This window comes from Candida tropicalis (assembly GCF_000006335.3).
Source record: "Candida tropicalis MYA-3404 genomic scaffold supercont3.6, whole genome shotgun sequence".
Taxonomy (NCBI): Eukaryota; Fungi; Ascomycota; class Pichiomycetes; order Serinales; family Debaryomycetaceae; genus Candida; species Candida tropicalis.
This window is the reverse complement of record NW_003020058.1, coordinates 734,034-757,493: the sequence shown is the minus strand read 5'-3', so window position 1 is coordinate 757,493 and position 23,460 is coordinate 734,034. Positions and strand designations below refer to the sequence as shown.

The 23,460-nt window shown below is 32.2% G+C and overlaps 11 protein-coding genes across 11 annotated transcripts; 8 read left to right on the top strand and 3 right to left on the bottom strand. All coding sequences in view use genetic code 12, as the record gives it.

The window, feature by feature from the left end:
* Positions 1–968: 968 nt before the first annotated feature.
* On the top strand, positions 969–2,606 carry HGT2 (Hgt2p; the record flags this gene model as incomplete). Its single annotated transcript, XM_002550271.1, has 1 exon — positions 969–2,606. The coding sequence occupies one exon, from the start codon at positions 969–971 to the stop codon at positions 2,604–2,606; it is 1,638 nt and encodes a 545-aa protein (XP_002550317.1).
* A 326-nt stretch (positions 2,607–2,932) lies between these two features.
* CTRG_04614 (uncharacterized protein) lies at positions 2,933–3,799 on the top strand (the record flags this gene model as incomplete). The annotated part of the gene is made up of 1 exon (XM_002550270.1): positions 2,933–3,799. One exon carries the CDS (start codon positions 2,933–2,935, stop codon positions 3,797–3,799), a length of 867 nt encoding a protein of 288 aa, XP_002550316.1.
* Positions 3,800–4,175: 376 nt separating this feature from the next.
* HSP31 (Hsp31p) lies at positions 4,176–5,189 on the bottom strand (the record flags this gene model as incomplete). The annotated part of the gene is made up of 1 exon (XM_002550269.1): positions 4,176–5,189. The coding sequence occupies one exon, from the start codon at positions 5,187–5,189 to the stop codon at positions 4,176–4,178; it is 1,014 nt and encodes a 337-aa protein (XP_002550315.1).
* Positions 5,190–9,133: 3,944 nt separating this feature from the next.
* Positions 9,134–11,737, top strand: PHO91 (Pho91p; the record flags this gene model as incomplete). The annotated part of the gene is made up of 1 exon (XM_002550268.1): positions 9,134–11,737. The coding sequence occupies one exon, from the start codon at positions 9,134–9,136 to the stop codon at positions 11,735–11,737; it is 2,604 nt and encodes an 867-aa protein (XP_002550314.1).
* Positions 11,738–12,615: 878 nt separating this feature from the next.
* On the top strand, positions 12,616–15,069 carry CTRG_04611 (putative ubiquitin-specific protease; the record flags this gene model as incomplete). The annotated part of the gene is made up of 1 exon (XM_002550267.1): positions 12,616–15,069. One exon carries the CDS (start codon positions 12,616–12,618, stop codon positions 15,067–15,069), a length of 2,454 nt encoding a protein of 817 aa, XP_002550313.1.
* Positions 15,070–15,285: 216 nt separating this feature from the next.
* CTRG_04610 (uncharacterized protein) lies at positions 15,286–15,837 on the top strand (the record flags this gene model as incomplete). The annotated part of the gene is made up of 1 exon (XM_002550266.1): positions 15,286–15,837. One exon carries the CDS (start codon positions 15,286–15,288, stop codon positions 15,835–15,837), a length of 552 nt encoding a protein of 183 aa, XP_002550312.1.
* On the bottom strand, positions 15,838–16,467 carry CTRG_04609 (5-formyltetrahydrofolate cyclo-ligase; the record flags this gene model as incomplete). The annotated part of the gene is made up of 1 exon (XM_002550265.1): positions 15,838–16,467. One exon carries the CDS (start codon positions 16,465–16,467, stop codon positions 15,838–15,840), a length of 630 nt encoding a protein of 209 aa, XP_002550311.1.
* A 722-nt stretch (positions 16,468–17,189) lies between these two features.
* ZCF24 (Zcf24p) lies at positions 17,190–18,920 on the top strand (the record flags this gene model as incomplete). Its single annotated transcript, XM_002550264.1, has 1 exon — positions 17,190–18,920. One exon carries the CDS (start codon positions 17,190–17,192, stop codon positions 18,918–18,920), a length of 1,731 nt encoding a protein of 576 aa, XP_002550310.1.
* A 270-nt stretch (positions 18,921–19,190) lies between these two features.
* On the top strand, positions 19,191–20,045 carry CTRG_04607 (uncharacterized protein; the record flags this gene model as incomplete). Its single annotated transcript, XM_002550263.1, has 1 exon — positions 19,191–20,045. One exon carries the CDS (start codon positions 19,191–19,193, stop codon positions 20,043–20,045), a length of 855 nt encoding a protein of 284 aa, XP_002550309.1.
* Positions 20,046–20,443: 398 nt separating this feature from the next.
* Positions 20,444–21,673, top strand: SET6 (Set6p; the record flags this gene model as incomplete). The annotated part of the gene is made up of 1 exon (XM_002550262.1): positions 20,444–21,673. The coding sequence occupies one exon, from the start codon at positions 20,444–20,446 to the stop codon at positions 21,671–21,673; it is 1,230 nt and encodes a 409-aa protein (XP_002550308.1).
* CTRG_04605 (uncharacterized protein) lies at positions 21,670–23,094 on the bottom strand (the record flags this gene model as incomplete). Its single annotated transcript, XM_002550261.1, has 1 exon — positions 21,670–23,094. The coding sequence occupies one exon, from the start codon at positions 23,092–23,094 to the stop codon at positions 21,670–21,672; it is 1,425 nt and encodes a 474-aa protein (XP_002550307.1).
* Between the last annotated feature and the right edge of the window lie 366 nt (positions 23,095–23,460).

The following is a 23,460-nucleotide window of genomic DNA, read 5'->3' as shown; positions in this document are numbered from 1 at the left end:
TTCTCGTCGGGGAAACTAATTTATCCTGGGTATCTAGTTTCTCCTCTTTTAAATAATATTTGATACTTTTTATTTTATTTTCCGTTATCCCCTATTTAGTTATATCGGTTAATAAGTTAATCTATATTCTATTGTATAGTTAAATTATTGTATCGCAAGAAAAAGCTTTTATTTATTTTATGAGAAGGGAGGGAAAATTTTAGATCTTAGTAGTGTTCGCATATTTTGAATTTATTGTTAGTTTTAAAAGAGAAGCAGGAATACAAAAATAAAGCATCAGATTTTTATATCCAATATAAAACAGGTCATACCTACGTAATCACCGTCAAAAAAGAAATATCAAATTTTTCTGCCTTACGGCGAAATTAGTTTTTCCTTTTACTTTATTATTATTTGTCCGGGATGGAGATCTCGGAAGTATGGATTTTTCTTAGAAAGTTAAAAATACAATAATAATAATAATAATAATATTTATTGTAGCACAAAAAAGGAACAACTATATTATTCCTTTTTTTTTTTGCAATCGACACGCAGACACGCACACGGCGAATTTGTATGCGAAAGACAATGCAAAAACCAGATATGCATTGTGATCATTTTTCCTTTACCCCACGATATAATAAATCAGACAAAAAAAATGTCATTGTTTTTTCTTTTTTTACTGCTTTCTCAATGAATGCAAATTAACTTAAATGTAAAATTTTGTTTTGTTTTACTGCAACAACAACAAATAGCAAGAAGGAACCAGCAGAAACATTAACCTGGGGGAAAATTTTTCTTCTTCTGGGGGGAAAGGATTAGTTGTTTCAATACTAATCATGTTTCAAAACATATCTCTACTAATAAAACAAAATTTGTATAAAAGGACATGATATCCCACCTTGGGTACTTTCATTTTTTTATTTTTACATTCTCTTTTTCTATCATCAAACTTTTATATTTCCAACTTTATACTATTACTATAAATCATGAAGTCTCCGCTTGAACTGGCCTTGGGTGGTACTGCCTTAAAGATAAGTACATTCTTAGATAAACTTCCTAAAATTTACAATGTTTATTTCATTGCTAGTATTTCCACTATTGCTGGTATGATGTTCGGTTTTGATATTTCTTCGATGTCTGCCTTCATTGGTACTGAAACCTATATGGATTTCTTCAATTCTCCAGGTTCTGATATCCAAGGTTTTATTACTTCTTCTATGGCTTTGGGTTCATTCTTTGGTTCCATTGCTTCTTCCTTTATTTCTGAACCATTCGGTAGAAGATTATCTTTAATCATTTGTGCCTTTTTCTGGATGGTTGGTGCTGCTATTCAATCTTCTGTTCAAAATCGTGCTCAATTAATCATCGGTAGAATCATTTCTGGTGTTGGTGTAGGTTTTGGTTCTTCTGTTGCAACTATTTACGGTGCTGAATTGGCTCCAAGAAAGATTAGAGGTTTCATTGGTGGTATGTTCCAATTCTTTGTTACTTTGGGTATTTTGATTATGTTCTACCTTTCTTTTGGTTTAGGTCACATTAAAGGTGTTGCCTCTTTTAGAATTGCTTGGGGTCTTCAAATCGTTCCTGGTCTTATGTTATTCATCGGTTGTTTCTTCATTCCAGAATCTCCTCGTTGGTTGGCTAAACAAAACAGATGGGAACAAGCTGAATACATTGTTTCTAGAATTCAAGCCAAGGGTAACCGTGAAGATCCAGATGTTTTGATTGAAATTTCTGAAATTAAAGATCAATTGTTAATCGAAGAAGCTGCTAAGAGTGTTAGTTATGCTACTTTGTTCCGTAAGAAATATTTGCTCAGAACTTTTACTGCTATTTTTGCTCAAATTTGGCAACAATTGACTGGTATGAATGTTATGATGTACTATATTGTCTATATTTTCCAAATGGCTGGTTACAGTGGTAATGCTAACTTGGTTGCTTCATCTATTCAATATGTTATTAACACTGGTGTTACTATTCCAGCATTGTTCTTTGTTGATAGAATTGGTAGAAGACCAGTTTTGATTACTGGTGCTGTTTTGATGATGACTTTCCAATTTGGTCTTGCTGGTATCTTAGGTCAATACTCCGTTCCATGGACTGATTCTGGTAATGATTCTGTTAATATTCGTATCCCAGAAGATAACAAGAGTGCCTCCAAGGGTGCCATTGCTTGTTGCTACCTTTTCGTTGCTTCCTTCGCTTCTACCTGGGGTCCAACTATTTGGATTTACTGTTCTGAAATCTGGGGTGATAACAGAGTTGCTCAACGTGGTAACTCTCTTGCCACTGCTGCTAATTGGATTTTGAATTTCGCTATTGGTATGTACACTCCAGCTGGTTTCAAGAGTATTAGTTGGAGAACTTATATTATCTATGGTGTTATGTGTTTCACTATGGCCATTCATGTCTACTTTGGATTCCCAGAAACTAAAGGCAAGAGATTGGAAGAAATTGGCCAAATGTGGGAAGAACATGTTCCAGCTTGGAAATCAAGATCTTGGCAACCACATGTTCCTATTGCTTCCGACGCCGAATTGGCAAGAAAGATGGATGTCGAACACAAAGAAGGTGGTTTGATGAACGAAGATACCAACTCAGAAGCCAAAGCCGAATCTGTTTAATCAAAGAAAATAGACTGTGTCTGTTTTTTCAAATTAGATTGCTATTTCATCTTTTTTAATTTTTCATAGTATTTTAACGTTTCTATTAATGAATATCAATTTTTGTATATGTTAAAGCAAGTAGCAATAATGTTGTAGATTTATTGTTCAGTTGATTCCCGACCCCAAGGTTAAAAGGCTGTAATAGCGTTCTTTGATATCCGGCGCGATTCTTCCGATAGCAATCAATCCCAAGACGAAATTTCGAAGTAAAAAAAAAAAAAATTCTACACATCCGGACTTGACAATCCGCCACCACCACTACTTCTTATCAAACAAGCAGGACAATGTCATCATCTCAACCTCAACAACAAGAACAACAGCAATCGGGATCTACCAATCTTAGATACCAGCCACCACTAGAGGTTCTTACCAATTTGCTCAGAACTCAACAATTCTACTGGTTCTTGGGTCATGTATTGGCAGTATTGTTCTTTGTCTTGAATTTCGTCACTGGGTTCTTCCGTCCTCGTTCATCTTTACGTTATTACCAATTCGCCTTGTTGTCAATCATATTGACTTATTTGATTGTCATCAGACAAGTTCATTTCAAGTCCGGGTTCAAGTTCTCAACCATTAACGCCAGGTTATTGCGTGATGAAAATGTTCAATACTTGACTTTGGCTATTGTATTGTACGGATCAAGTTTTGTCATTGGCCAAACTCAAGCTAGTTTGTATTCATTTGTTATATTTTCCGTGTTCCATGTTTCGACCTATTTCCAAAACCATTTGTTATCCGTCTTCTTACCTAGCATTGGTGCCCAGCAAAGAGTCAACTCTTTGATTACCCAATTCACTCATAAGTTCAACCAGCCGGCATTGTTTCTCGCTGCCAATGCTGAAATCATGATGTTGTTATTTGCAGGATTTCAATTGGCCATCAGTTCATTGTTTTTATTATTCAGATGGAACTTTGTCTATGTCGGTGTCCAAGGATTTGTATTTGGAGTTGTTGTTGCATTCAACAAGTTGAGATATGACGGTAATCAATACACCAAGACCGTTGTTGACCTGATGGATGCCAGGGCTAACCAATTTGTTGCGCAAGTTAACAACCCACAAGTCACTGAGTTGTACACCAAGATCAGAACCAATGTGATCAACTACATTGGATTGATCCAATTGCCAAAAAGTGCTGCCAAAAAGAACTAGTCATATGTCTTTTGTATTATATATAGAAAGAGAAAATGTGTCGAATTTGTGTGTATTTTTGTAAGTGATTGAATTTTTCGTGTACTTTGACTCGTGTTTGGTTTTGTAATACATGATGCATAACAACCCGCTCTGCATCATTATTGTTCAAGTTGCAACAGTCTCGAATCTGTACAATAATCAAAACATAAGATATTTGTATTCAACTAAGGTATTTAAAATATATAAAAAAATTAAAAATTAAAAATTACTGGATATAATTAATTAAAAAAAAATAACAATTGATTAAACAAAATAATTAAGCAATAAAATCGTAAGAACTCCAGTTTCTTGAGATTGGAAAATAAAAAAACTGGACATCAACATAGCCATATAACTAAACCTGCTCTTCATCTTGGATTGGGCCAGCAGTAGAAGGAACACCAGCTGGGGCAACGGCAGTATCACCAGAATGTCTTGGGGTTTCACCGATGATCTTTTCATTGTCATAATTAGAACCACCACCTTGGGATCTCAAATGGAAATGCCAAACCTTAGTGAAAAAATCTTCATCAACATTATTAATAGCAATCCAAGTTAAGATAGTTGGAATAAAACTAAAAGTAATCAAATCCAAAATACCATAGAATACAGCTTCAGAATCTGGTTGAATAACATTACCACCTTCAGATAAACCCCAACAAACAGGATATAAAATCCAAACTACGAAATAAGCAAGGATAATAAGATTACCAATTTTTGAATGAGTTGCAGATCTGAAAGATTTAACAACGTCATGAGCAACTAAAAACATAGCAAATAATTGGAAAACAACGGAAAATGTAAAATAACCCCATTTATAAGTTGAACGAATTAAAGCACCAATTAATAAACCTAAAACAAATACTGAAATGGCTAGAAATCTAGTAAATAAATCTTCAAATAAATTAAGGAATTTTTTAAATAAATTAGTATCATCTGAAGCATCACTGAATGTAGTATTACAAATGACTTGGAAAATCAATAATACCAATGGCCAACCCAAATACCAAGCAACAAATCTTGAATAGAAGATTTGTCTAGTACCTTCACCCGCATGTTGGAATTCAGTTTCAATCCAAGTATAACCAAGATTAGATGCATAAGTATAGTAAGCAAATGCAAATACAGTATTTAAAAATACTGGAATAATCATCAAGGATTTTTTAATACCAGATTTTCTAACACTAGTAAAAGCATAAATGAAAACATGAACAACAGCAATTAAAGAAAACACCGAGAAAGCAGACCATAACCAATCACTACCATGTTCAGTGATATGTAAATCAACTTCTGGATTTGGTGGATTCACAGCAACTGCTCTGTTACGTTTAACAATATTTGAAAGATAAACGGTAGCTTCAGATAACATTTTAATTGAGATTGCAAAATTGAATAATTAAATGATTGCAAAATATTTAATAAGCAAACAAATAAAATTAATAAAAAAAGAAATTAAACTTGAAATTCGATAATAGAGTTGAGTTAATTGATTGATATAGAATAAAACAAATTAAATTGAAATAAAATAGGAGAAAAATAGGGGTAGATTATCATGATATTTATAGGACTAATTTCTAATGTAATATTTCTATTAATAAAGACCAAGGGATATTAAGAAAGTCATGGAAATCCATAGAAATTGTAACATAAGACATTTTTAAAAAAAAAGTAGAGTTTTTATTTTACCTCCTCCTTGGATAATACACTTCGTCGTCGGGATAACCTAAGAATTACAACAATAACAACATCAAAAAAGTATCGTTATAATAAACGACACATATTAAAATATTGTTAGTAGTTGGTGAAGTTCTGGATATCACGGTTATATTGGATGCGAAATTTTATTCGGTTTATGCACAATTCTTATAACAGGTCACACAAAGTCTAAAAAATCTAAATTTAAAAAAATCCCTCATTGTGGTTTTTATTTCAAACACACAAACACACACTAACAGGTTACAACAAGTTGTGTGATTATGGTACGGGGTTTAAAACACATCCAGGGCTGGCGAGGTATCATACCATAATTCATGGAAAGTCTCGAATTACAAAGTACGGCTGTAAAAATGAAACGACTAAAAAGTTGGGGTATTAGAATCACTAAAGTATGATGAACCAATACCTGATAATTAATTGATGTTGTAAGTTTGGAGACTGATCAAAGACCCGATGAGATCATATAAATCATCCTTTGTAATGAATCACTAAACTTATCTCTTGTAACCCCTTATAGCAATTGAAAGAAAAAAAATTAAAAAAAAAAAAATAAAAATAAAAAGTATCACGTTCATACTACGTCTGTATCCCTGTAATGATGTATATACATGTTTTCTCTTTGATGGTGCAATTCACATAATGGAAGTAACGGATTAGTAAAATCGTGATCATGAACGTTTTTACATAATGATGTAAGAGAAGTGTATGGAACTTGAAGGTTTAAGAAAAATCTACAAAGAAAGCAATAATAGAAAATTCTAAAAACTTGGCTTATTCTGGGAAGCCTATGAAATAAGAATAGGTAAAAGGAAGCTTGGTAACTTCCGGTTCAACTATCCCGTCCATCTACTCCGGATAAGTTAAACTTTCACTACTTTAAAGAATTAGGCAAATAATCGAAAATCACTTGATTTATTTTTCTTCTCTTTTATATTGTATTAATATTATTAATCGCGTTTATACACTTAAACAATGCAATCTTCATTATCACCGAATAACGGAATAGGCATGGAAAGTGGTGCATCGGAATTAAACTGGCAAATGTTCTACATATACAATGACAGTATTTAACCAACTCACGCAATTGCAACTGGTTGCCCCTGTTTCATTCGATCTATCGCAGCAGAATCGAGCGCCCCTGTGGTGCCACAAATATTGCACTTTAATCTCTTTGTATAGTAGAATGGTAAAACAGGAATGAAAAACAAAGTCACACAATTGATTGTTCTGACGGCAAAAGCACTTTGATTATGACAATGTCCACAATAACATGGGATATTGCCAATATCTGCTAAAGGTTTATTGAATTCTTTAACTATTTGAAGAATAACCAAGGTTATTAGTAAATTGTTAGTAAAAATAAATAACTACAGTAAACAAAATAAGGGTACACACAACCTGAACGAAAGAAAAAAAAACTTTAAAACTGGTTTGATGAATGATAATAATCTATTCTGTGAATCTCATTGTTGATTGAAAACTTTACATGATTACCGGGTAGTTATGTTGATACCTATTTGGACGGAATTGACGGAATTGGGGAAGACTTGTCAATGGGTGACACGGCTGGTTGGAAAATTAATGAGTCTTGCACACACACACATTGTCTCCAGCTTTTTCTCCCACTTTGTCACATCAATACCCGTCTAATCGGTTATAATCCAGTTATTCTTCAATTCGGTTTGACCCGTAAATAAAAAGTGATACATACAGCCAATAAGGAAAAAACAAAAATCCATTCTTGATTAATCTTTCAAATTTTTGGGGTAAAAAATAAAAAGTGGAGGAATAAAATGATTGTAAAGGGGGGAGGAGAGGCGATAAAAAAAAACTTCAGTCAAGGTATTGGAGGTATAGAATTATCACTTGTCGAAAAAAAAAATCAAAAGAAAGTTCACAATTAAATAATTAGCACTTGAATGTCAAACAAACAAAAAAAAGACTAGCAATTGATAATGATCTTTTCTTTACCAAGTATATGTGGCGATAGTGATAAGTATAAATATGGGGGGAAAAGAAAGGAAAGAAGAAAGTAGGAAAAGAGAAAAATAACAAAAAAAAAATTTGAGAGTCAATTCGAGGCTGGTTGGAATTAATTTTTTTGCTTTCGCTTTGTTCTTACATAATTTGTTTCACTCCCTCATGGTGGGACCAGTTTGTAAAATTCTGGGTATCGCCTCCTATCGTCAGTACACTATTTTTTTTTCTTACTTTCTACAATTGAGTTTATCTGACTTTAAATATCATATGGTTGACTTACCCCAATTGCAATCTATTGATGTGATTTAAAGTGAACCAATTGAGCCTAACCAATTCTTGAATCAAGTGTACCAGATAAGGGGTTCTGTATTACACAAATAAAAAATCAATTAGAAGCTTTGCACAAATTATTATTTTCCATCCCCCCTAACACATTGTGATACTTTACAGGGGTAAATAACCATTCTGGTTTTTAATATTGACCACGATATAATCTATTTCTTATGAGTTTAGTAAATGCTAGAATTTAGTTGTAAAGCATTTAATTGAAAAATTTGTATGAAAATGAACCGAAAAAAAAACTATCAAGAAAGGACAATTTATTGCCTTTAAATAATGAAAAATAAAACATCTAGAGCGATAACCACTATAAATATACAACCATCTGAATAGCTTATACAAGTATTCACATCACAATAAAAAATTGACATTCATCAAGGGGTTAGAAATCTATATTTTGACAACTAAAACAAAGTCGAATACATTTGGTAGATACAAATAGGACAATTCCAATAATTTATACTTAAATGGTTGTCCTAATTCCTTTAACCGCACATGACAACTTACTCATCCTGGAAAACCATGAATAGTCAAACACACACGTAACCATTTAAGATCTAACTAACCCGATTACATTTAAGTAACTCAATTGTATCAAAGTTGCATTGATAGAATTTCTTTGATTTAATACTAAATTGAAATACCAAATTGCAACAAATTTTTAAAGATCGAACTTTCTAAATCTTACTAATAGATGTGTACTTGTCATACAGCCTTATGCATTGTCTGTACACACTAATACATATTAAACCATTTTTTTTTACAAAAGATATTTCGTTGTCAATTTGAAAGGATACGCTAAAATTGTATATCAATAAGCCACAGCTACACACACCTCAACCTATTCAAGAAATCTAGTCATCAATATTTTCCAATCTTATGTAAGTGTAGCAACTTTGAAGAAGGGAACGATTCCCGCCTCTATGTTTGCTCCTGTGTGTCTAATCGCAAATTCATCACCTGGTACACGACCAAGATAAATTAGACAACCAAAAAAAAGTCAGATTTTTCTTTTTTCCTCTCCTCTGCTCTTCTTTGTTCATTAAATTTTTTTTTAGGGCAATTGTACACACACACACACCAGACACACGAACATCTCTACCGACCCACCGTACCAACAACAACACACGTTTGACAATTTTAAAATCCGAAAGTTGTTTCTATATATTTTATCACCAACACCCACTGGAATTTACTATATAACAGACACACACACACACAGGGTTCACATTTTGCATTTATCATCCTTGACGCATAATAATCTTCATTCCTTAAACCATGAAGTTTTCTCATTCTTTGCAATTTAATGCTGTTCCGGAATGGTCGTCAAAATATATTGCTTACACAACTTTGAAAAAGTTAATTTATTCTTTACAAAGAGATAGCTTAAGAAGAAGTTATCAACAAGATGATGATGAAGCTAATTTAGAAGGCTCCCATTTAATCAATGATTCTAATAATTATGCATCTACTGGTCAACTTACTCCTGGTGAATCTCCTTCAAATATATTTATTGCAGCACTTGATGCTGAATTGAAGAAGATTGATACTTTCTATCAACAACAAGAATCATTTATTTTCAATAATATGGATGAATTGATGATTGATATAAATAATTTCGAAAGAGAAGTTGATGAATCCTTATCTTTACCTGGTTCGAACAAAAGTTTTAAAAGCCATCAACAAAGAAGAAATTCAATGGGATCTAATGATAATTATATCACCGATCCAGATACTGAATTCACCCAACCAGAAGATGATGAAGAGGAAGATGACGATGAGGATATTACAAGAAGATATCGAGGTTCCGAAGATTCCTCAGGCACTGAAGTGAGAAGAACAGCGAGAAGATCTGGTTCAGTTCCGGATCTTCATGAACATAACCCTGAATTAGGTCGTCGTAGACGTTCAGTTGATAATTTTGTTAATAAATCTCCAAAGATCTGGGAAGATTTAACTAATGCTACTTTATCTAACAATGTTCCTCCTCAATTGTTATTATTAAGTGAAAGTAGAATCATTTTAAGAAAGCGTGTTATTGGATTATACACCACTTTGTCTGAATTAAAATCATACATTGAGTTGAATTATACTGGGTTTAAAAAAGCTTTGAAAAAATTCGATAAATCTTTGGATACCAATATTAAGGATGAGTATTTAGAAAACTTGCCAGAAAGATCATATGTTTTCAAGAAATCTACTATGACTGAGGTTGATACACGTTTAGAGTCGTTGGTTAAACTTTATGCTTTAATTTGTAATCATGGTGATGATTTAGAAACAGCTAAACAAGAATTATCTATCCATTTACGTGAACATGTTGTTTGGGAAAGAAATACTGTTTGGAGAGATATGATTGGGTTGGAAAGAAAATCATATGCTGCCAACTCAAAATTAATCAATCGTGCTGACGGATCAAAAGACGAAAAAGAAGATGGTGGAGGTAAAGGTAAAGTCATTGATAAATTTAACATTTCATTGAAGAATCCTGTCTTGGTGAAATTGGTTGTTATTTTCATTGTGACCGTATTATTATTGAATGTATCTCCATTTGATGATTCGGCACAGAAAAACTGTTTTGCATTGTTGATTTGTGCATCTTTATTGTGGGCCACTGAAGCAATCCCATTGTTTGTTACTTCTTTGTTGATTCCATTGTTGATTGTTGTTTTGAATGTTATCAAGAATGATGATGGCACAATCATGGATACAGTTGACACATCCAAGTTTATCTTATCGACCATGTGGAATTCAGTTATTTTGTTATTATTGGGTGGTTTCACATTAGCCGCAGCATTATCCAAATACCATATTGCCAAATTGATTTCCACTTGGATTTTATCTAAAGCCGGTACCAATCCATCCGTTGTGTTGTTGACAATTATGGGTGTTGCCCTTTTTGCATCCATGTGGATTTCCAATGTCGCTGCCCCAGTGTTGTGTTTCTCCTTGATCCAACCATTATTGAGAACCTTACCTAAAGGATCACAATTTATTAATGCATTGATTATGGGTATTGCTCTTGCTTCGAATGTTGGAGGTATGGCTTCACCTATTGCGTCCCCACAAAATATGATTGCAATTGGATCAATGGAACCACCTCCATCATGGGGTGAATGGTTTGTTGTTGCTTTACCAGTTTGTATTTTGTCGTTATTGTTAATTTGGGTCTTTTTGTTGATTTCATTCAACTGTAATTCAAGAAACACTCATTTGGTTGCAATTAGAACCATTGATGATAAGTTCACCAATATCCAATGGTATATCATCACTGTGTCATTTGTCACTATATTCCTTTGGTGTATTGCATCTAAATTATCAGGTGTTTTTGGTGAAATGGGTATCATTGCTTTGATTCCAATTATATTATTCTTTGGATCTGGATTATTAACCACTGAAGATTTCAATAATTATCCATGGAATATTGTTGTCTTAGCCATGGGAGGTACTGCATTGGGTAAAGCCGTTGCATCCTCTGGATTATTAACTAACATTGCGGTTACAATTCAGCATCAAGTTGAAGATTTATCATTATTGGGAGTTACATTAACACTTGGTATTTTCATTTTGATTATTGCAACATTTATTAGTCATACGGTTTCTGCATTAATTGTCGTCCCATTGGTTAGTGAAATTGGTAATAATATGCCAGATCCACATCCAAGAATGTTGATTTTGTCTACTGCCTTATTATGTAGTGCTGCTATGGGATTACCAACTTCTGGATTCCCTAATGTCACTGCTATTTGTATGACTGATGAATTTGGCAAACCATATTTAACTGTGGGTACATTCATTAGAATTGGTGTTCCTGCTTCAATAATCGCATATGCTATTATTGTTACTGTAGGCCATGCAACTATGAAAATTATCCATTTTTAAAAGAAGAGTTCGCCAAAAAAAGGTATTCCAAAAATCATTATAAAAAATATAGAAAATTTTCATTATATAAAAAAAATATATATATAAATATATGTATACAGAGTAGTTATCGTAGAGTAACCTGTATGACACAAAAACTAGGCATAGCTCATAATCTTATTGTTCATTTTCTGGTTAGAAATCAACAGGGTGGATTTAATTGGGATAGACAACTCACAACTACCCGATGATCCCTTTGGTCCCAGATATTCGGATCCACTGAAGACAAAAGAGGTGTAATCGACTTTTGTGATTTACTAAAACGAAATATGTGTCAAAATTAATTGGTCCGGCTCTGATATTCGGAGATTAGTTGGTCTTTATGAGTGTATGTAGGCAACCTACATTATGGCCTCATAGTACTTTTGATTAGTCTTCTATCTATAAATATTCCCGATTGAATCAGAAAATGTTAATTGGTTAATGTAGGAATCTGTTCATGACGTAATTTACGTGTACGTGTTATACAATTCTCCCGATGGTTGTTTAGTGTAACCTAACCGAGACAACAAATTCCGATTGAATTTCTCCGCCCCGAATTTTCATCACTATACACACGACTTTCACAATATCGAATATTCCATACTATTTATTCAATGTGTATGTGTGTGTGTAGAATCAATTTCTCCCCACTTAATAAAAGCAAAACTTTATAGGTTGAAAAGAAATTTTTTTTTTTTTTTGTAACTAAAAATTACACTACTCCACTTATTTTATTTCTATTCTTTGAATTAATATAAACCCAACAGATTTCACAATTGCTGAGTGATATTCCCTTTTTTTTATTTATTTATTTATTGTGTTAATTTTGATTGTCTACTTGTATATTTATCTATTATATGGGTGATATTTTGGACCAATTAAAGTATTTAATTACAAACCAACCACATCATCGTCAACTAGCTCCACAACAATCCATTCCTAATACTTCCACTTTATCATTGTTCATACCAAATTCATTATTAACCTATTGGAACACCAAATCTTATACTCAAAAGAAACTATTATTATTTCAAGCAACTTTAATCTTATCAACAGCTTTTTATATCTTATTACCTTCATTGCCATTTTACAAGAAGAAAGAAATGTTCTCCAAACGTCCTGATAAATACACTACAGGGTTTATCAATTTAAGAAATGATTGCTTTGCCAACTCTTCATTACAAGCATATTCTTCATTGCCTTCATTAACTGAGTATTTGAATAAATTCATCACTTGTTTTAAGAAATTGCTGGAATTTATTGAAACTCACGATATCGATGTACAAAAATTGATTGATTTAAGATTGGAATCCAATAAATTTTTACAAAATTCCAAATTTAAAAGATCGAATTCAACTTATGATATCCCATTACATTTTGCTATGGCTGCAATGGTTAAAAAATTACAAGAAATTGAATTAGCTTCAAGAACTATAAGTGTTTGGACATTTCTTCATGAATTGGAAAAAATTTTTAATGCAAAAATGTCAAGATCTCAACATGATGCACATGAATTAACTCAATTAATTAATGAAACATTAGAAAATGAGAATTTGAAATTGAAAAGTTTTGTCAAATTTTTAATGTTAAATTTGCATAAAATGTTGAAAGATCATCCAAGTCCTAAAGATTATAATGATTTAGAAAACATTGTTGTTCCTGAATTCCCATTTGACGGTTTAATTTTAAGTCAAATGACTTGTTTATCTTGTAATGGAGTTTCAAAACCAAATTTCTCCCCATTCGTTATTCTTACATTGCCAGTCCCACTGGCTCCAAGCACAAAATTGGAAAAAATGTTGGATGAAAATGAATCTGAACAAATTGAAGGTTACCAATGTATTAAGTGCCGTGTCGGGAAAATTGTGTTGAATGAAGAACGAATGAAACGTGATATCCCATCAGATCAAGAATCATTTATTAAACAAATTTTTGATTTATATAATAGTCCAAATTTATGTATTAATGAAGATATACCAGAAGATTTGGAAATTTTCATTAAGAATTATAATGTTGATGGTATTGATATTTCCAGAGTAACATCAACGGTACAGAAAAAGTCCCAGATTTTAAAACCTCCAAAGATTTTTGGTTTGCATCTTTCAAGATCTTCATTTGATGGTCAAGTGGTGACGAGAAATTCCTGTCAAGTTGAATTTAATGATAAGATGACTTTGTCTATTGGTAGTGAATATCATGATAAATTGAAACAATTCCAAGCAATGGTTCACGAAGAAGATGAGAAACAAATGGAAAAATTGACTAATAAAGTTTTAACTACCGATGTAAACGATATGGAAGATGAAGATGTTCAACGTGAAGATATTGAAGAAAGAGGTCAAGAGGATGACGAAGAAGATGATGAAGAGGATTTGGGTGATGTAACTGATGAAGGAACGACCACTGAAAATGCAACCGACGAGTTAGAAGATGATGAAGAAGATGAAGACGATGAAGATAGTTCCTCATTGACATCTCAGGAATCTGTACCACAAACCATCACCACATCCAGCACAATAAGACCAAGCAGTGATTCTACAAATGGATCTCATGAACATTCTATTAACCTGGCTCCAATATCCAATAAACAAACAGACAATTTGAAGGAAATTTTCAAGAGATTTAAATTTAATGATAACGATTTGTACAAGTATCGATTGCGTGCTGTTATCAAACATGTGGGATCACATACTCAAGGGCATTATGAATGTTTCAAACATAAACCATTATTTGTCAAAGATAAAGATGGTAATATTTTTAAATTATCTCCTGAAATTCATGATGATATAACTGGTGAAACACATGCAAATGCCGAATTAATTGACGATAATAGTAGTAGTAGTAGTAGTAAAGGAACCAGACGTAGATCATCTGTTCGTAGTAATGGTTCAAATGATCTGGATTCTAGATTCCGTGGAAGATTTTCATCAATGATGGGTCGTAGACCTTCAGTATTCCAAGCCAATCCTTCAGGAGTCGAAGAAATTATTTCATCTGGTTTACAAACCCCAGCTGAAATATTGGTTGATGATCCAAGTTTAAATAATTTTGAAAATGCATTTGCTGCTCATAATTTCAAAGATAGCTTTGCCAAAACCAGTACTGTGAATGAGGAGGACAATGCTAAACCAGAAAAGAAGGTCAAGATGAAGAAGATTCCTTCAACTATCACTAAACCATATTGGAGAATCAGTGATGCTCAAGTTACTGAAGTTACTAAAGGTGCAGTTTTATCAGAAGAAACTACTGTTTATATGTTGTATTATGAAAGAGTCGATAGAAAACAGATCAAGCGTCATCATAGAAGTTAGATATATATATATATATATATATATAAATATAGAAGTGTTTACTAGATTTATTTTTATTTTGCATTCATAATAGTTGGCGATTATGTAATGATGAATTACTAAATGTGCAACGTCAATAGGTCAAAATGGAGGCGAGATCGAAAAAAAAAAAATTAAAAAAATTAACTGCATAATCTTAACTTCTGTTTTTTCTTTAAACCCCCCCATATTATTAAAATGACATCAAAAATAGATGAATTGAATAAAAAACTACAGAATAGCTCTATGGCTAATAATGAAGGATTAGCATCAAGATCATCATTAAAACCACCTAGTAATGCTTCACTTCGACCTCCACCATCAGCGTCCGGATCAAATAGAGGATTATTCCCTTTACTTAATTCAGCTCAACGTGCATCTTCAGCATCAGAAACAAGAAAGAAAGTTCATTTGAAACCAGGTCATTCACCATTAGATTGGGCCAGGATAAATCGTACAGAACCCCAATATAAATTACGTGGAGTAGCTCCAAATACTCCACCACCTCAATATGTTCGTATAAATAAAGAAGAATTGAAAAAACATAAAAGTATTGATGATTGTTGGACTTGTATAAATGGGAAAGTTTTTAATATTACTCCATATGTTGATTTTCATCCTGGTGGAGTTGATGAAATTATGAAATGTGCTGGGAAAGATGGTACCAGTTTATTTAATAAATATCATAGTTGGGTAAATGCTGATAGGATGTTGGAAAATTGTATAGTTGGTATATATTCTAAAGAATAATTAATAGATGGTGTTCAACGGAGTTACTATAGAATCTAACTTCCAATCATGTGTTTCTGTAGGTATTTTCTCATCGATAATTTGTTCTTGTAACGCAAGAGCTAATAAGTATGGCCTTCTATTAAATTTTTCATTGAATGTAGTAATAAATTCATCATAAAATCCAGCCCCATGACCCATTCTATTTTTAGTTTTATCAAATGATACCCCAGGTACAATAATTAGATCCAAGTCACCAGTATCCATAACGTCTTCACCTTCTGTTGGTTCCAATAATTGATATTTACCTTGCGGTTTAAGGTTCAAAACTGATTGGAAATCAGGCATTTTTAACATTGACATATAATTTAACTTCCTACCAGGGATTTGTGTATAATTACAACGTGGCAAATATACATTTTTACCTAATTCAAAACATAATTTAATTACTTCTATGGTTTGAACCTCCAGATCAGGCATGTTCATATAAACGGCTACTGATTTAGCATTTTGAAAATTACTATGACTCAACAAGTTTTCATGAATTAATTGAGATTGTTGAGTTAATGAATCTTGAGTAATTGATTTCAATATCGACTTGATTTGCTTTCTTAATTGTTTCTTTAAAATTCTAGTTGTTGTCATTTGCATTGTGGTATCTTCCTAGTTTATTCTTCCTAATTAGGTGTAAACATCCGAATAAATTAAACTACTGTCTTGACTCCACTTCGCAGTTTTTTTTTTCTGCTTCATTTAGTGCGGGTTGGCGATAATGGTTAATTTTTTTGTTCTGTTTTTTTCTTTTTTACAACACGGGAACTCGTTGCCGCTGGGTTTTGATTACTTCAATAAAATCTCTCCTCCTCTTTGGGTTTTAGTACCACCTAGGTAGTTTTGATAATTCAATATTTACAACACGAAGACAACCAATGAGAAATAGAAGAATAAAACCACTTCATGAACGTAAAAGAGTAACTATTGCGTATGTTTAAATTCAAAATATCATTTTATCTTACAATCACATACTAACTTATCTCACGGATAACAGTTGCAATAGGTGTCGAGTTAGAAAGATCAAATGTGAAGGAGGGTTCCCATGTTTGAAATGTGTTAAATCCAAGCATGAATGTGTAATTCCTCATGGTGATGATAAACCAATAAATCCTACTGACTATAAAGAGAATTATACTAAAACAAGAGCTTATAATTGTAAATTGGAACGAATAGTTCAATATCTATTCCCTGATATTTCCCTTAAATATCTTCGTGAAAATACCGATGAATTTGAAAAAGAAGTACGCATTAATAAACTGAGATTACCTAATGTTGCCATCCCTATTACTTCAGATAAACATGATGAGCAAAATTTAGAAATGCTGATGAATTCATCCTTGAATCATTTCGATAGGGCATTTGTATCCACTACTGACCAAAGTTTTATCCAATTCATTGAACAAAATACTCAAGATCCAGGTCAAAGGTGTATGATTCCTGCTTGTGTTTTTTCTAAAAGTAATGATGATTTAAGAAGGAATTTACAACTACTAGTAACTGATTCGATCCGATTACTTCCTTCCGATGATCAAGTTAGAAAACTTATTTCGATTTACTTAAACATTTGTGAGACAAATTATTTTTATGTTCAACATCTGAGATTCTACAAAGAGGTGGATGATTTTTTAGAAAGAAAGAGCTTGGGAGATTTGGAATATTTGACTACAAATTGGTCAACTCTAGCTTTATTATTAATCATGTTGGCTATTTCAAGTGGTTTTGAATTTATTGCTGATAATTCAGAAATGCCAAAAGTAACGCCTAATACAACTCCAGGATTGGTATATTATTATAGTGCCTTACCTTTTACTGGATTTTTACTTGACTTGAAAGCACTTGAAAGTATTCAAGCTTTGATCATGTTTGGGGTATTTATGACGACAAATAAATTAGAAAACTTTCAATTGATTGATGGTGGGTACATGTTTATGAATTTGGCATTGGAAATTGCAGTAGCAAATAAATTACATTTGAAAGAGACATACAAGAATCATTCTAAAGTTGATCAAGAAGTTTACAAACGACTTTGGTGGACTTGTTATACGATGGAAAGACGACATGGGATTAACATTGGTAAAGCAGAATCAATTTCACCAGAAGATATTACCGTGGACTTCCCTGAAGATATGCCTGAATTTTACAACAGCTTGGGTTACAGTAATCATCTTAGTCAAATTTCAACCATTCAGATTAATTTCATATATCGTGATATCATGCAATCATTTTATTCAACAACTAAATCTAAAAAGGATACAAAAGTTTCAATTGATCCTAAACTTATAAGAAAACTAGTTGAAGATTTAGAAGAATGTAAATTGAATTTTCCAGATTATGCTAAAATTGATAATCTTGATCCAAATGCACCAAGATACAGAGGTTGCATTCATTTGAATCAGTTTTACTATTTGGCAAAGATCTACATTGGTAAGCCATTTCTACTATACAAAGTTGAAAACTACAAACGATTGAACGAAAATAATGGATACGAATCAGCATTTGTTGATCATTTGTCCTCAATTTGTATCGATGCTGCTTTTTGTTGTGTTGAATTGTTATCTGAATTGCAAAAATACAACAAATTGGGATTGTTTTCATGTACTGATATTAATGTTTGTAATATCGCTTTATTTGCCATTCTTGTCTTTTTAAAAATTGATAGATCAGAGACAACATTATTATTCTTGAGGAAAGGTTTAAGTATTTTAAAAATTATGTCTGACGGAAGTGCAAGTGCAAAACTGGCATTGCAAAAATTACAGAAGCTAGATAAATTGGTTTCCGATTTATCTGAATTAGATGATTTTGAAAAGGACATAAAACCACATAGGGTGTTAGGAGATCATGAATCTGCTTCAAAATCCTTTCCAATAGACATTTCAAATCAAGATCAATTATTAGAGTTTGGTAATTTAGGAACTGGTGATACCGATGCTAATTTAATTGGTTATATGCATACGCAACAGAATTTCTTCAACGATATGGGTGATTTCTTACTATCTGTCGATGATGATATATTTGATCAGTTAAAGCTACTGGGATTTGTAGAGTAAAGTATGACCAATACACAAAATAGCGGGGGATTTGAAATAATAAGTTGTAGTGAGCCGCAGTTTTCGCGGGTTACGAATACATGACTTTGGAACAATGAAAAATCTGAAAAGTCACATACACTTGGGTCATTATTCTTATCTAATCAGATGGTAATCCACACCAAAAGTCCTAACTCGTGTTGATACGTAAAAACAAAAAGAAGAAGAAGAAAAAAATATACATATGAATAAAATAAGTTTTTCTTCTTAATACCCAACAACCCATCCTCTATGTTGTATCAACAACGAAGAATAGCTTATGATTCAATCAGACGACAATCTGCGTTAGAAGCAATAGATGAATTATTTAAAACCCAACAATTTTATTGGTTCTTAGGTCATTTATTCACTATTATATTTTTCACATGTAGTGTTCTTACAGGAGTTGTAGATCATAGGATTTCATTAAGATACTATCAATATTCGTTAGTATCAATTATAATATCCTACCTTTTAATGATAGCTCAAATTTATCCTAAATCTGGAATAATGTTTATGAAATTAAAGCATACATCAATTAAAGATTATAATATTCAATATTTCTTATTAGCTTTGGTTTTATATTGGAGTAGTTTCAAAATTGGACAAATTAGATCAGGATTATATTCATATGTAATTTATTCTGGACTACACGTAATAATATATTGTCAAAAACACATAGCACCAATATTTATAACTAAAATTAAAGACAAAGAAAGATTTGATTCAATAATTGGTAGAATTATATCAGCAATTAATCTTCCTATATTATTCATTGCGGCAATTGGAGAAATTGTTACATTATTCCTAGCTATATTTCAATTCTTAACTAGTTTGGTGTTTTTATTAATCAATTGGGATTGGAAATTTGTTGGAATAAATTTATTTGTAGTGGTTGTGTTCGTTGTATTTGTTAAATTAAGATTTGATGATAATCATTGTACTAATACGGTGATAAATCTGATAGATACAAGAATTGACGATATTGTCAATCAGATTAATGATCCCCAATTATTATATATTTATCATGTTATCAGAGATGCTGGGATCAAGTATCTCAGTTTAATCCAGTTAGACCAGTACTCACCGGACGGTGCTGTGAAATAACATATTGTTCTTAGTTGAATTTGATTATTTGAATGTATAACTTGATTAAGTTGCAACTCTCTTGGCTCAAGACATAAGATAAGATAACAATAGACACATTGATTTTGTGTATGATAAGTACAGGCTCTTGTTAAAAAAAAAAATAATTACTAAAAAAAAAAGGTACGCTTGGACATATAACCCCCTTAACTTGTATACAAATTCTCTTGAAGATCATTTTGCATCCAATTTTGAATTAAACTCTCATCATTCAAAAGCCAACTTTAAAACATTAACTACGATAACAATAAACTGATTAAAACAGGTATGAATGAAACGTGGCATTGTTCGAATTACAATTGGTAGTGCGACCACGTTTTTTCTCTTGCTTTCTTTTTTTTGATTATTTTTTTCCTCGGATGCATAAACTCTTCGCAAAAAAACGAATATTCCCATCGAAATACTCAAATCACCAGTTAACAGGAATACCAACAAACCGCCATTTTTTAGAAATGACATCGAGCGAACAAGCTACTTTAGTAGATGAATATCCTATTGAGTCCATATTAAACCAAATTTCACCTTGGTTTGATGTTGAAAAGACAAAATATGGAGGTAGAGGATGTTTTGCAACTGATTTAATTCCGAAGGGAACAATTATTCATCAATGCTCATCACCTGTTGGATCAACCATTGCAAAACCATTCAAGAAAGAAGTCTGTACAAATTGTTTTAAATATGAATATGGAAGTACTATGAAATCTAAAGTATCTAAAAAAATTGGCAAGAATACTTATTCGATATTTTTCTGTAATGATGATTGTCTAAAAGAATTCAAAAGTAATGACGTCAATGAAGTACTATTGGATAATTTGATTGAGATAGAGAAAAACTATCTACAAGGATTAACCAAACATGAAGAAGAAGCCAAAGAACCTAAAGAATTGTCAAAGGAATATATTGAAGAATGGGATAAAGTTTCATCATGGGAATCTAAACTTGAATCCATGAAACCAACAAAACGTCAAAATTTAATCCCTAGAATTGATGATAGTGAATATTTAGAAATCAAATATGTCATTGGAGTTTTATTCAACATGTATAGATGTCATAACATAAAAATTTCAAATTATGATTTTCCTGAACTCAATCCACAAGAAGCAAATCAAGTTGAAATGGTACTATTTGATTTGTTGTATTCTTCAGAGTATGAAAAAGTTGAAAAGTATCCTTATTTGTTATTTTCATATATCAATATGTATAAATTCATTAAAATATCATGTACCAAAGAATTGCAAACATTTATAAATCTGACAATTGTTAGAGCCATTATCGGGAAAAATCTATCAAATGCTTTTGGCATCTGGTCTGAAGTTTCCGATCCATCGGAAGATAAAGAATTCTTAGGTTATGGAGTTTACCCATCTGCATCTTACTTCAACCATAGTTGTGAACCAAATATAGTTAAAACTAGAAAGGGGGCTACATTGGAATTCACTACGTTAAGAGATATCAATCCGGGAGAAGAATTATGCATAAATTATGGTAATTATACAAATGAACCAGTTGAAATCCGAAGAGCTCAACTAAGTGAATGGTTCTTTGATTGTGGTTGTACAAAATGTATACGTGAATTAAATAGTAATTAAACAGTAAAATCGTATTTTTGAAAGAATGATTTAAAATTATCACAATCGGACATTTCTTTAAGTTTTGGTTGTTGGCATTTATCCCAGTGAACTCTATCTGGAAGATTCAACACATGAGCTAATACTCTTCTTGGGAATTGAATATCTATTGGGTTTTCGTTTAATGGAGTAATGTAGTAAATACGATTAGTTTTATTCTCACATAATGTAAACATCATATAGTTATTACTCTCTATGATTTTCAATAACGCAGGATCAGAACTATCAGTAAACTTTTGAAAGTTGAGTTTTTGGTTCTTTTTGAATTTTTCATTGTTAAGTTTAACACGAAGGTTTAGTGAATTTGGAAATTTACCAAGTAACGTATCCTGAACTGGCAAGAACTGAATATGATGATGAATGTTTGTATCTCGACTAATTTCCCAAAATATTAATTTTAAATTCGGTTTCTGTTCATCAAATGCAGTGACTAATGAATCTTGATAACGAAGTAATTCTTTTCTCACAGGAGAATCTTGTGATACAGTAGCTGTATGCTCTATAGGAATCAAAATACCATGACCAGAAAACAGTAGATTTTTATTTGATCTTGTAAGTGGACCCTTTGCAATGGTTAAATATGCACTTGATCCAATGGAAACAATCATATGTGTTTCTGTATTTGCATTGCCCACACAAAAGAAGCATTGGTCTGGTGATACAACTTTAGGCTTCTTAGCTTCTGTCTTAGAAATACTCTTCTCTTCAATGATCTCTTCCTCTCTTGCTCTTTTCTTTGAGGTAATAGGGTTGTCAATCAATTTTGTAGGGATATCTTCTACCTTACTAATGCTAAATGCATAAAACCATTTATCACCAGATCCTTCTTGTCCCAAACTTATAAATCTTGTCACTTGCCCTGTGGGCCAAGCAAATGGTTCCAATTCAAAAAACATCCCTGCTTCATTTCCAACTGCAAAATGATATCTTGGTTTCACTTTGGCAACCAAATCATCAACTTTGTCGTTTCCAAAAGTAGTTAACATTTGGGCAATTGATTGGGGCCATTCATAAGTTATCAATATATCAATATCTATTTTCGGGAGTTCAAAATCTTCAAATTTAGATACAAACATGATAGTAAATCCGCTAACAGTTTTAATGATTCTAAATGGAGGTTTAGCAAATGTAAGATTGTCTGCCACATCAACTAAATTAGAATCCTCGATATTGATATCTTCAGAAAATCCATTCTTACCTTCGGTGAAATATGTTGACCCAATGACTTTCACTGTTGGTAATTTTTTACCTTGCGGTAAAACATCTCCTAATAAAATTGTTGCTTCAAACGGTCCATTCTTGGTATATTGTAAGTTTGATTTCTCTAAAACTTTATCTAACGCATCCGGTGATGGGTTGAGTATAAGAAATTTGGACGCCATGTCACAGTGGTTGATATTCCCTCTAATGTTCAAATGCCTAAAATTCAAAACAAAAAATTTTCCATCCCTCCGATGATCTTACCCGATCGAGCTTGCAACACAAAAGACAACAAACCGAACATGCGATCACTAACAAGATTCCTCTAGAACAGATTTCCAAACCCTGGTCGGCTGTTTTATGATATGCTTAAATGTTATGGTTTTGATATGTGTTCTTTTTTTTGAAATGTACAACAATACACACGTGTAGAGATTCACGTGATCTGTTAAAGTGTTTCACATTTTCGTGTCAGAAAGTTTTCCTATGTTTATGTTTACATTTTGGATCAAAAAAAAAAATAAAAAAAAATTCAGGGGTACTATACA